We start from the raw sequence: 12,130 nt of genomic DNA on the forward strand, positions 1-12,130 counted from the left end.
CTCTACCCTCTGGCCGGAGAAGCTGATTCATCATTCTCTCCCACTTGAGCCTGCAAGGCAAAGCCACACATTTTCATAGCCTTTAAATACTTTCTGGTTGCAGCTTCCCCTAGAACAACTTCCACGACAAGAATAGTAACAAATTACCATCAAAACTGCACAGGGCGCCGGGCGCCTTTAATCCCAGCACTCAGGAGGCAGAGGCAGGCAGATCTCTGTGAGTTTGAGGCTAGCCTGGTCTACAAAGCAAGTCCAGGACAGTCAAGACTACACAGAGAAACCCTGTCTGGAAAACAAAAACAAAGTGAGTCAAGGACAGCCAAGGTGACACAGAGAAACAGGTCTCAAACAACAACAGCAACAACTGCACAGGGCATAGGAAGCTTACTCAAAAAATTGGCCAGTGTCTTCGATACTGGGGATCAAACCCAGGCCCTAGGCTTCCCAGGCCCCTACCACTGAGCTACACCTTCAAGCCCCATTCCAAAAAAAAAAATTTTTTTTTTCTTTAGGAAAATTGGGGCGGGGCGTGGTGGCACACACCTTTAATCCCAGCACGTGGGAGGCAGAGGCAGGTGGATCTTTGTGAGTTTGAGGCCAGCCTGGTCTACAAAGTGAGGCCAGGACAGCCAAGGCTACACAGAGAAACCCTGTCTCGAAAAAATGGGGGGAAAAAAAAAGAGTGAGGAAGGATCCTGGACAGTGATGGCCCATACTTTTAATCCCAGCACTCAGGAGTCAGGTAGGTGGATCTCTGAATTCGAGGCCAGCCTGGTCTACCAGTTCCAGGACAGCCATGGCTACACAGAGAAACCTTGTCTCAAAAAAACCCCAACCAAACAAAACGAAATGCCCAAAAAACAAAACAAACAAAAGAGTGAGAAAAGGAAAGGAGAGGCTGGAGGGATGGCTCATTGGTTAAGAGCACCAGGCACTCTTCAGAGGACCCAGGTTCAAGTCCCAGCACCCACATCACAGCCAAAGACCAACTGTAACTCCATTCTGGCAGACCCCTACATCTTCTTCTGGCCTTCCCAGGCACCAGGGATGCACAAGGTACACAGACAGGCAGGCAAAACGTTGGTTCACATAAAACAAAAACAAGTATGTCTTTAAAAAAGAAAAGACCCAGGCGGTGGTGGTGCACACCTTTAATCCCAGCACGCGGGAGGTCTGCATGTATGCATATGCATGCACTACATGTGTGTCTGGATGCCCTGGAACTAGAGTCATTGGATGGTTGTGAAATACCCTGTAGATGCTGTAAGATCTCGTGCTCTGCTTTCAAGAGCGGAGCCATGCATGTACACCTACAGGCCAGAAGAGGGCATCAGATCTCATTACAGATGGTTGTGAGCCAGCATGTGGTTGCTGGGAATTGAACTCGGGATCTTTGGAAGAGCAGGCGGTGCTCTTAACCTCTGAGCCATCTCTCCAGCCCCATCCCCAGCTTCTAACAGCTAATTTATTGTTTTAATGTACTTGTTTTTCTTCTCTTCTTTTTAAAAATACTTATTTAAAGAGATAGCATGTCATATAACTTGCTTTGTACTGGAGGCTGGCCTTGACCCCCAGCTCTTTCCAGCTCTGCTTTCTGGGGTGGTGAGGTTAGAAGCCTGTGCTTCCACGTTATATATGTCATAAATAACATGTTGTATATTTGTACAAAAATATAAATTATAAGATATCTATTTAAGCCAGGCGGTGGTGTCGCATGCCTTTAGTCCCAACACTTGGGAAGCAGAGACAGGTGGATCTCTGTGAGTTTGGCCAGCCTGGTCTACAAAGTGAGTCCAGAACAGCCAAGGCTACACAGAGAAACCCTGTATCGAAAAACAAAACACAAACCAAAACATCTATCTAGCCCGGCAGTGGTAGCATGCATTTAATTCCAGCACTCAGCACTTGGGAGGCAGAAGCAGGGGGATCTCTGTGAGTTTGAGGCCAGCCTGGTCTATAGTGCAAGTTCCAGGACAGCCAGGGCTGTTATACTGAGAAACCCTGTCTCAGACCCCCCCCCAAAAAAACCAAAACCCTAAAACAAAATCTATCTTTTTTCTTTCTCAAAAAAAAAAAAAAAAAAAAAAAAAAAGGACAGGGTTTAGGTTTTTTAGGTTCCCCTTGTGTAGCCTTGGCTGTCTTGGACTCTTTTGGTAGACCAGGCTGGCCTCCAACTCACAAAGATATACCTGCTTCTACCTCCTGAATGCTGGGATTCCAGGTGTGCACCACCTCACCTAGCTTAAACTACCCAGTTTTGTTTTGTTTTGTTTAGGATTTTCGAGCCAGAGTTTTTCTGTGTAGCCTTGGCTATCCTGGACTCACTTTGTAGACCAGGCTGGCCTCAAACTCACATCGATCCACCAGTCTCTGCCTCACAAGTGCTGGGATTAAAGGCGTGCGCCACCATGCCCGGCTAAAATACCCAGTTTTATACTGTCTCAAAAAGAGGTGAGGGCTAGGGAAATGGCGCAGAACTTGATGTGAAGCCAGATGCCTGAGTTTCAGACCGAGGACCCTCTTGGGAGAAGGAGAGAACCGAGGCTCACAGACTCTTCTAACGAGCTGACTAAAGGGATAGCAGCGATGGGAAGCAGGAGAGATTTATTCAGTGTGGCCATATTGGAAAGAGTATGGAGGGATCCTGTGACAGCTCCCCTACCCCCAGTCCATCTTCAGGGTACTGATATAACTTCTAGGTCAAAATAGAGCAATCACTGGAGGGGGCCAGGAGGTGTACATAGTTAAGTGTGCATGGTCAAGTACTCCAATATATAAATTGTTCTCTATCGCTCCTGCTCTCCAGACATGATTTCTTGAAGATGCTCTGCTTCCAGGTGCAGCCTTTCCATCATCAACAATTGTTCTCATCCATAGGGGAGTTCCAGGCTAGCCTTGGCTACAAGTTCTGAAAGGAAAATTAAAAACTCAACAAGAGTAAAAACTAAAGCTACAGAGCGCTGTTCCAGGACAGCCAGAGCTGTTTACACAGAGAAACCCTGTCTTCAAAAACAAAAACAAAAACAAACCCTTTAAAGCTAGTTTGAAAGTGCTTGTTTGAGCCATTCCCTCTGAGTTTGTAACCTTGTTAAAGAGAGATCAAAACAGGATAACAAAAGCTTAGAATAGCCACTGTTAGAAGTTTACAGGGGCTGGAGAGATGGCTCAGGGGTTAAGAGCACCGTTTGCTCTTCCAAAGGTCCCGAGTTCAATTCCCAGCAACCACATGGTGGCTTACAACCACCTGTAATGAGATCTGGTGTCTTCTTGTGGTGGGAAGGAACATGTGTGGGCAGAATACTGTATAAATGATAAATAAATCTTTAAAAAAAAAAAAAAAAAAAAAGAAGTTTGCAGAACAGAGCTGGAGAGATAGCTCAGCAGTTAAGAGCACTGTCTGGCCAGGCGGTGGTGGCACATGCCTTTAATCCCAGCATTCTGGAGGCAGAGGCAGGTGGATTGCTGTGAGTTTGATGCCAGCCTGATCTATAAATTGAGCCCAGAACATGCAAGGCTACACAGAGAAACCCTGTCTTCAAAAACAAGAAAGAATACTGTTTGTTTCTTCTTGCCCCTCCCATGTGTACTATGATTTGAGTTCACACAAGCAAATGTTTAAAATAAATAATATATAAAAGCAGTTCCTTATCATTGGGAAGTTGGCAAAGTTGGTTCAGTTTGTTATTGCTGTGCAGTGAACACTCATAGGAAAGGGTGGTACAGTCTGTTAGATCCTGTGTGCACCAGCATTGAGACAGATGAACAGATTCTGACTGGGAAGGTCAGAGAGGGCCTCAAGCCGACACTGACCTCTAAATTGAACTTCAGAGTGTGAGTAGGTATAGGACAAGAAATGGTGAGGGCTTTCCTGGCCATGGAGAGCCAGGAGGAAGGACAGGTCGGGTGCACACAGAGTGGAACAGCAGAATTGGAGGTTGGGTAGCAGTCGGGGAGCTCAGGCCGAATAGAGCCTTTATTCTGTAGGCAGCAGGGGAACAATTGCGGATTGTGAAGGAGAACAGCGCAGAACATTAGCTAATGTTTGTGTTCCTGCCCTATCTGGCTAGGCTCTGTGTAAGGGATATAGCCCCTCAGCCACTGGCTGAAAGAGAAACGGACAGTCTTGGCTTCACTGCAGAAGAAGAGGAGGAAGCGAAGCGCTCAGGAGTTAATTTGCATACTAAGATCCCACTGACTCATTCTCCTAATGCATATTTTCTAAAGCTTTTAGGATTAAGAAGCCGGTTATTTCCAGACATAAGTAATAAGATATTGCAGTAGAAACTCTTGGTTTCGGGAAATAGATAACTTGTTCCCTGCCCAGCAAAGCACCAGGACAACCTAGCCTCGCCTAGTGGACCAAGGGTCTTCCTTCTAAGTTTTAACTGCTATCCTCTGTGAGAACTTCTAGACTTCGTGCAGAGAACACCAGGGATTAAAATTAGAAGAAATAAGTGAACTAAAGGCCAGAAGTGGTGGCCCACGCCTTTAATCTCTGCACTGAAGAGGCAGAGGTAGGCAGATCTCAGTGAGTGTAAGGCCAGCTTGGTCTATAGATCCAGTTCCAGGACAGCTAGGGCAATCAATAAATAAATGAAAGAAAGAAAGAAAGAAAGAAAGAAAGAAAGAAAAGAAAGAAAGAAAGGACCAAACTCACAAGAGAGAATCAGAGAACCAGCCAGCACTTGGGAGGCTGAGGCAGGAAGAGTATGGTTAGTTTGAGGCCAGCCTGGGCTACAGAGTAAAATCTATTTCAAACAAACCTTCCCTCATTACAACTAAAATTATCAATTTTTTTTTTTTTTTCAGATTTCAAAGGTCACTAGCGTGTCCTTCACTGGGCGGTATGCCCCCCTCTATTTCCCGTTACTGAGGCATGGGAGGTCTCTTCCCCCGCTCTGGGACTTGAGCTTGCCCAGGATGCATTTTGTTACATGGACGCTGAAAGATGTACACATTAGTCCATAGGCAACGCTAGAGACTTAGTGATCGGATAGCAGAGGAACAGGAGTGCATTAGTGACTCAGTTTTCACTACTATTTATTGTTCACTTCGGGTAACTTGTGTCGTAACAGCAGGCATGTTGGTTACACAGCACCCACACCTCATATTTAACTCATGGCTTCTTACGCCCTTCACAATACGAGAAGACCTAGACACGTACGTATCAGATAAGGGGAGACACTGCCTAGTGTTATCAGACCCATAAAAAAGGGCTCCGGAGAATTCTCACGTTCTTTCCCCTAAGCCCTTCCCTTTTACCCAGAGGGTGGAGGGCCTTAGTCTCCTAGGAGACCAGAGACGGACTGCGCATGCGTGCATTCTGGGTCCGGCTGATGCAACTTTCCGCGTGCGAGCCTCTTCTACCCAGAGTAAGGAAGCCGACAGGGACCAGAGGCGCGGCCAATCAGCGGCCACGCGCGAGGGTGAGGCAAGTCCGCCTCCCTAGGGGGGTGGGGTGGGGTTCTGCAAATGACGTTAGGCGGCACTGGGCGGTAGGTGTAGTAGACGCCCTCGGTCCTCCGTCTGGTCTGGCATCTTCCGGGTGTCCTGCTGCGGCCATTTTGGGCTTCGCTTCTTTCCGCGTTCGCCCCCGCCACCCAGCCCTTCCGCCCGTGCGTTTCGCTCCTCGGTGAGGAGGCCGTGGTCTCCGGAAACGCCACCTCAGCCGCGTGAGGGGGGGGGGTCTGGTCTATGGTGGAGCGGTCTCACACGGACTAGGACGTCCTCTCATCCCCCTTCCCGGCAGGGATGGACGTAGCCGCGGTCGCCACCCCTGGCGCGGGCCGCTGGACCGTGCGCTGCGCCGCCCGCTGCGGAAGCCGCCGCTCTCTGGGCCTCCCCTGCCGGCGCGGGGATCGGCCTCCAGTGCTGACTCGGTGGCTGGGCAAGGGTGAAGCTGTGTAGACCTCGGATCCCGCGCGCTCTGACGCCGCTGAGCTCCTGCCGGAGAAGCTGCGGAGGAAAGGAGATGGAGCCGGGAACGCACGGGGCTCGGAAGCGGCCCGCCCCTCGGATGGGCTCCTGGTTCCGGCTGCCCTTCCTCCGGCGATGGCGCCCCTGCTCTTCCGAGTTCCTGACCCCTTCCTCTCGGGAAAACTCCGGGGACCCCGCACTCTCTGCCTCCGCCCTTCCCAAGCCTCGGACCAGGTACTGGACCAAATTGCTTTCCAAGCTCCTTGCGCTGCTCCCTAGCTTGCTCCAGAGGCTGCTTCTCTGGAGCCATCTTTTCGGTGGCGTGATCCCGACCAGATGGCTAGATTTTGCAGCAGGTTCCGGCGTCCTGAGAGCTTTGAGAGGTCGGGAGGAACCTGCCGCTCCCAAGGTGCAGAAATCTTTGAGTTCACTGCGGCTGGACTCCTCGGAGGACTTGGCTGCCGGTTCCCTTGATTGGCTAGAGGAGGGATTCCAGTGGCAGTGCTCATCCTCGGACCTGGAGTTGAAAATGAAAGCTCAGCAAAGAGCTTTAGACACGACAGCGCACACTTTCCTCCGGGAGCAGCAGCTGTGGGGAGTGGAACTGTTGCCCAGTAGTCTTCAAGGTGGTCTTGTCTCCCACCGGGAACTTGGCTCTTCATTTTCTGGGCCCCTCAACACTCAGACCTTAGGCGGTTTCAAGGTGGTTTCCTATCTACTGAACCCATCCTCCCTGCACTGCTTTCCCCAGTTAGAGGTGCGCTGTCAGGACGGTGCCGGAGCTGGGCAGCTAGTGGGTTTCCGAACAGTATCCCCTGAGATCTGCTCCCTGTCAGAAGATGGCTGTCACCCCCAGCCACTGCGCGCAGAGATCTCGGCAACCGCTTGGCGGAGGTGTCCCCCCCTTTCTACTGAAGGCCTGCCAGAAATCCACCACCTTCGTATGAAACGGCTGGAATTCCTTCAGGCTAACAAAGGGCAAGAGTTACCCACCCCTGACCAAGATCATGGCTACCACAGCCTGGAGGAGGAACACAGCCTTCTCCGGATGGACCCGCAACAGTGCACAGACAACCCAGCACAGGCGGTGTCCCCTGCTGGAGCCAGCCTGGAGCCCACTGAGAAGACACTAGAATTGTCGACTCCAGAAGTTTCACAAAGCCCCCAGGGGAGCAGTCTGTCTTGCGAGTTACCTGTGGAAAAAGGACGTGAAGAGGACCACACTAGTGTAGCTGACTGCTCAGACATAGAGGATGACCTTCCTATTTCTGCCAGGCCAGTTTGTAGCAACAAACTGATAGATTATATTTTGGGAGGTGCCTCCAGTGACTTGGAAACCAGCTCCGGTTCGGAGGGTGAGGATTGGGACAACGAGCCTGAGGATGATGGGTTTGATAGCGATGGCTCCCTGTCCGAGTCAGACACGGAACAAGACTCGGAAGGCCTTCACCTTTGGAACTCTTTCTACAGCGAAGATCCTTACAATCCCCAACACTTCACAGCCACCATCCAGACTGCTGCCAGAGTTGTCCCTGGAGACCCGTCTGGTTTGGGGAAGGCCTCGTCTGGCAGCTCTGATGTAGGGAGCTGTCAGGCCGGACCCTTGCCAGAGATGCCCGACTGTAGCTCTGGGGAGGAGGATGACTGGGGCTCCAGTGCAGATGAAGCGGAGAACCTTAGATTGTGGAACTCTTTCTGTAATTCTGAGGACCCCTACAACCTTTTGCATTTTAAGGCTCCTTTCCAAACGTCAGGGAAAAACTGGAAAGGCTGTCAGAACTCAAAGGCCTCGTCTGAGGCCTTGGTGACCTTTTCTGGGTGTCATGCCTTACTTTCTGGTAAGGTGCAGCTGTTAGAGAGCCAAGAAGATAGCTGTCCAGACTATGGGCTGGGTGAGGCTCTGTCTGGAGAAAGATACACCCATATCAAGAGAAAAAAGGTTGGTTTGTTTCCTTGAACTTGACTAATAACTTGTATTTTGCTGTGGTTCCTGTAGCAGCATGGCTTTTCCCTTGTAGGCATTGTTGTGCATATTTTTGAGGAAGGCTTCCGAGCTCATGTGCTTGAGTTGAGAAATACTCAAATGGCCCTTCTTCCCGATATGGAGAAATGGTCTAATGTGAAAGGAAGATAGATGTTAGCAGGGATACCATTTAGGTTGGCGGGTCCTTGAGTTTTAAAAATGGTTTTACGTGTACTTTTGTTTCTGAATATGTAATATTTTATTTTCATGGCAACAGTGTCTTTATTCATGTCCATTGGAATCCACAGGAATATTACTGTCAGATAGCAAGTTAGGTTTGTCTAGTTGTTTGCCAGAGTGATTGTGGTGGTGTATGCCTGTAATCCCAGCACTTGGGAGTTAGAGGCAGGTGGATTTTTGTGAGTTTTGGAGTCTAGCCTAGTCTACATAATGAGGTCTACACTAGTCAGGGATGCATGAGTGGGACCTTAACCTTATTGTAAAAAAGAAAAGAAAAGAAAAGAAAAAAACAATGCCCCTGGCTTTCCTGCAGCTAGTCGTGTCCCAAGCTGGCCAGAACTTCCCACCCACTTTGTTTTTAGGTTTCACTATGTAACACTCTGTGACCTCACTATGTGGCCTGCTGTGCCTGGTTTGCTTCAGGTTCCCAAGTGGAGGGGTAAAATTTGATGGGTTGGTTTGCTCTTTCATAATATTATTCAGATTACTTTATGTTCAGAGTCATTTGAATTGCTTTGTTTCTCTGGCTGCTTATTCACCTGAAGCTACTGAGAAGACATATTTCCCCCTTCCTCCCCCTCAAAGATGTCTCTTATTGTTGAGAGAGTTTCTTTAGTTTCTTATACCTTCTTGAATGAGAAAGCAGTGGGCGAGTTGTCATTGACCTCCGATTCTGTGTATTGAGTGCGTGTCAATTGCGTGTTCTGAGTTGCTGGCTCCAAAAGGCCAGCTTACTTTGAAAGTATTTTTGAGACAGAAAATATCTAAATGGTAGTAATCTTATGTCTTGCTTATATAAGCATAAGTCATGCTAAAAATTAAATTTTAGTTAACATTTCAGAATGGTATAATGAGAGAGCCTTTATGATTGTTTGTTTGTTTATACTGGTGAATGAGGCTAGCCCCTTGGTTGTGCTGGTGAAGAGGTCTGCCACCAGTCTGCCCCTCCAGCTCTTGTTATCCTCTTCAGGATAGATAAAATGATACTGAGAGGGAACAGGCAAGAGACAAAGTGGAGTAGTGAGTGGCGGGAGCACTTGGCCTCTGGAGACGTGTATTTTCTGCTCAGGGAGTTAGGTCTGAGATGGACTTGGGCGGCCAGACTTGAAGTTACTTCACTTTCATGCCCCTGATCCACTTACTTATCCAGCGGGAATACTAAGTCTCTTGTAGAAGTGTTGCAAGACTTGTTTTGTCTTGTGATGCTGGGGGTTGAATCCTGGACCTGTGGCATGCTAAACATGGACCTTGCCACCTGCAGCCCAAGTTACCAAAAGATAAATGAGTAAATAAAACTCATAATTAATTTCCCTGCCTTTGAATGGCTAAGGCAACCTCATATCTTAGTTTAGCTTAAGACTACTGATTGTAGCCGGGCGTGGTGGCGCACGCCTTTAATCCCAGCACTCGGGAGGCAGAGGCAGGCGGATCGCTGTGAGTTTGAGGCCAGCCTGGTCTACAGAGCGAGTCCAGGACAGTCAAGGCTACATAGAGAAACCCTGTCTCGAAAAACCAAAAAAAAAAAAAAAAAAAGACTACTGATTGTGGGGTCTGGAGAGATGGCTCAGGGCTCAGGGGTTAAGAGCACTGACTGCTCCTCTGGAAGTCCTGAGTTCAAGTCCCAGCAACCACATGGTGGCTCACAACCATCCATACTGGGATCTAATTCTGGCCTGCAGGTGTACATGCAGATAGAGCACTCATACTAAATAAATAAATAATTCCTTAAAAAAAAAAAAAAAGACTACTGCTTGTGAAATAGAGCCAAAACTTAGAAGAGGTTGTGTCTGAATAGTGAGAGTTATTTGACAGCCCTTGGCTACCGGCCATTCTTTAGTTACGGAAATAATGAATAGTGCCCAATTCTTTGTTTAGTTGTTCCCCGTCCCCCCACCCCCTTGCCAAGACAGGGTTTCTTGTGTAGTCCTGGCTGTCCTGGTCTTGCTTTGTAGGCCAGGCTGGCCTCGAAGTGTCCAACTCTTAGTGAGCCCTGAGATCGTGGAGTGTAAAATACTTTATGTAGACTTTTGAGCTGCTCTGGCGTTTGGTCTGGTCACATATATCTGGTTCCTTGTGTGTACAGTGGTGATAATGCCGGTTGTACCTCATGGGGTTGGGTCATGAGGATCAAATGAGAAAATTTGTAAAATTCCTTGAAAAAAGTTTGACATGGTAGAGTATAAAAGTGCAATAACTGGGCAATAACTGGGCAACTGCTAGACTGCAATAGCTAGTAAGGTGTTACATGCCTACTAATTGTCCTCAGGGGCATTCCTTGGCCTGATGAAAAGGGAGGAAAAGCTGTGGCCTCAGTGGGATTAGCTGATGTAACTATTAAACATGGGGGTTTTTGTTTGGGTTTTTTTTATTTTTTATTTTTTTTTTTGGTTTTTTGAGACAGGGTTTCTCTGTGTGTATCCCTGGCTGTCTTGGACTCACTTTGTAGACCAGGCTGGCTTCAAACTCACAGCAATCCACCTGCTTCTGCCTCCTGAGTGCTGGGATTAAAGATGTGTGCCCCATGTCCGGCTATTAAGCATGTTTCAAAGCAAATATTTACTTTTGGAGTTTTCGGGTTTTTTTGTTTTTGTTATTTTTTGTTTTGTTTTGTTTTTACAGACAGGAGCTCATGTAACTCATTCTGGGTTCAATCTTCTGATTGTCCTGCCTCAGCCTCATGCACTGGGCCTGTAGGAGTGCCTTGGCTTGTTTAAGGTTGTAGTGGTTATGGTTGCTCTCTGAGTACTTTTTCACTTCAGGGGAAAGAATACTGAGTTCTGTATTTCTCCAAATATTAAAGGCCAGCAGGGGTTCCTAACGGGGATCCAGAGTTCCCATCTAACGTCATGTGTGGTGGGCACAAAGATTCCTTTTGGTGTAAGATCCTAAAGTTACTAACATTGGTTTTTGTCTTTCTAGGTAACCTTTCTTGAAGAAGTTACCGAGTATTACATAAGTGGTGATGAGGATCGCAAAGGACCATGGGAAGAATTTGCAAGGGATGGATGCAGGTTCCAGAAAAGAATTCAAGAAACAGAAGTTGCTATTGGCTACTGCTTAACGTTTGAGCACAGAGAAAGAATGTTTAGTAGACTCCAGGAACACATTTCAAAGGACTTACTGTTTGTTGTTCAGCAATGTTAAGACACGTGAACAGCCTGCAGCCCTGGCCCACACTATCTCCTACTTGAGAGGTTTCTCTTAAAAACAAATACTGGCAGCTGTCCTTGGACATGTTTTTAAAGAAACAACTTGTATCTAGTGATGTAGTTTAATTATTTTTGGGTAATGTGTCTCATTAGAAACACCAACTCCGATAATGAAGGATCTCTAATCTTTAATCCTCTCTTTCAACTATTTTGTTGGATGTGGGTTTTGTGTTTTGAGATGGTCTCACTAGGTAGTTCTGGTTGGCCTAAATCCTTGTGTGTAGACCAGGCTGGCCTTGAAATTGGTATCTTCTTGCCTCTGTTTCCTGTGCCACATGCCAGCTGGATGTGTTTTTAAATGTCCTCTGCTTACTTGAGGTGAAAAGGACCCTGTCAGTAGTAATTTTGCACTTTTAAAACTTTTCTTGAGGCAACCAGGTTTACATAGGTATGGTAGCTCCAGGCCAGCTAAGGCTGTATGGTGAGACCTGGTCCTTTTTTTTTTTTTTTTTTAAATTTTATTCGAGATAGGGTTTCTCTGTGTAGCCCTGAAACGTGATCTGTAGACCAGGCTGGCCTCCAACTCAGAGATCTGCCTGCCTCTGCCTCCTGAGTGCTGGGATTGATACAGGTGTGCGCCACCACCACCCGGCTAAGATCTGGTCTTAAAGGGCAAATGAAAAACAAAACTGTTTCTTACTGTGCCTGTAATGCAAGTAGCTTTGGAGACTGAAGCAGGAGGATGGAAAGTTCAGGTCGGCCTGGAACTCAGTGAACTAAGTAGTGAACTCAGCCAGGGTGGGTAGTTTAGCAAGGCTTTATTTTATTATCTTAGAATCAAAATGGAAAAGGAGGCTGGGCT

At 47.7% G+C, this 12,130-nt stretch overlaps 1 protein-coding gene across 1 annotated transcript; it reads left to right on the top strand.

Annotated features, from left to right (window-relative positions):
* Nucleotides 1-5,971: 5,971 nt before the first annotated feature.
* Ppp1r15b (protein phosphatase 1 regulatory subunit 15B) lies at nt 5,972-11,464 on the top strand. The gene is made up of 2 exons (XM_051147405.1): nt 5,972-7,855; nt 11,039-11,464. The coding sequence occupies exons 1-2, from the start codon at nt 5,972-5,974 to the stop codon at nt 11,261-11,263; spliced, it is 2,109 nt and encodes a 702-aa protein (XP_051003362.1). The 3' UTR covers nt 11,264-11,464.
* The last annotated feature ends 666 nt before the right edge of the window (nt 11,465-12,130 follow it).

This window comes from Acomys russatus, chromosome 6, assembly GCF_903995435.1.
Source record: "Acomys russatus chromosome 6, mAcoRus1.1, whole genome shotgun sequence".
NCBI classification, from domain to species: domain Eukaryota; kingdom Metazoa; phylum Chordata; class Mammalia; order Rodentia; family Muridae; genus Acomys; species Acomys russatus.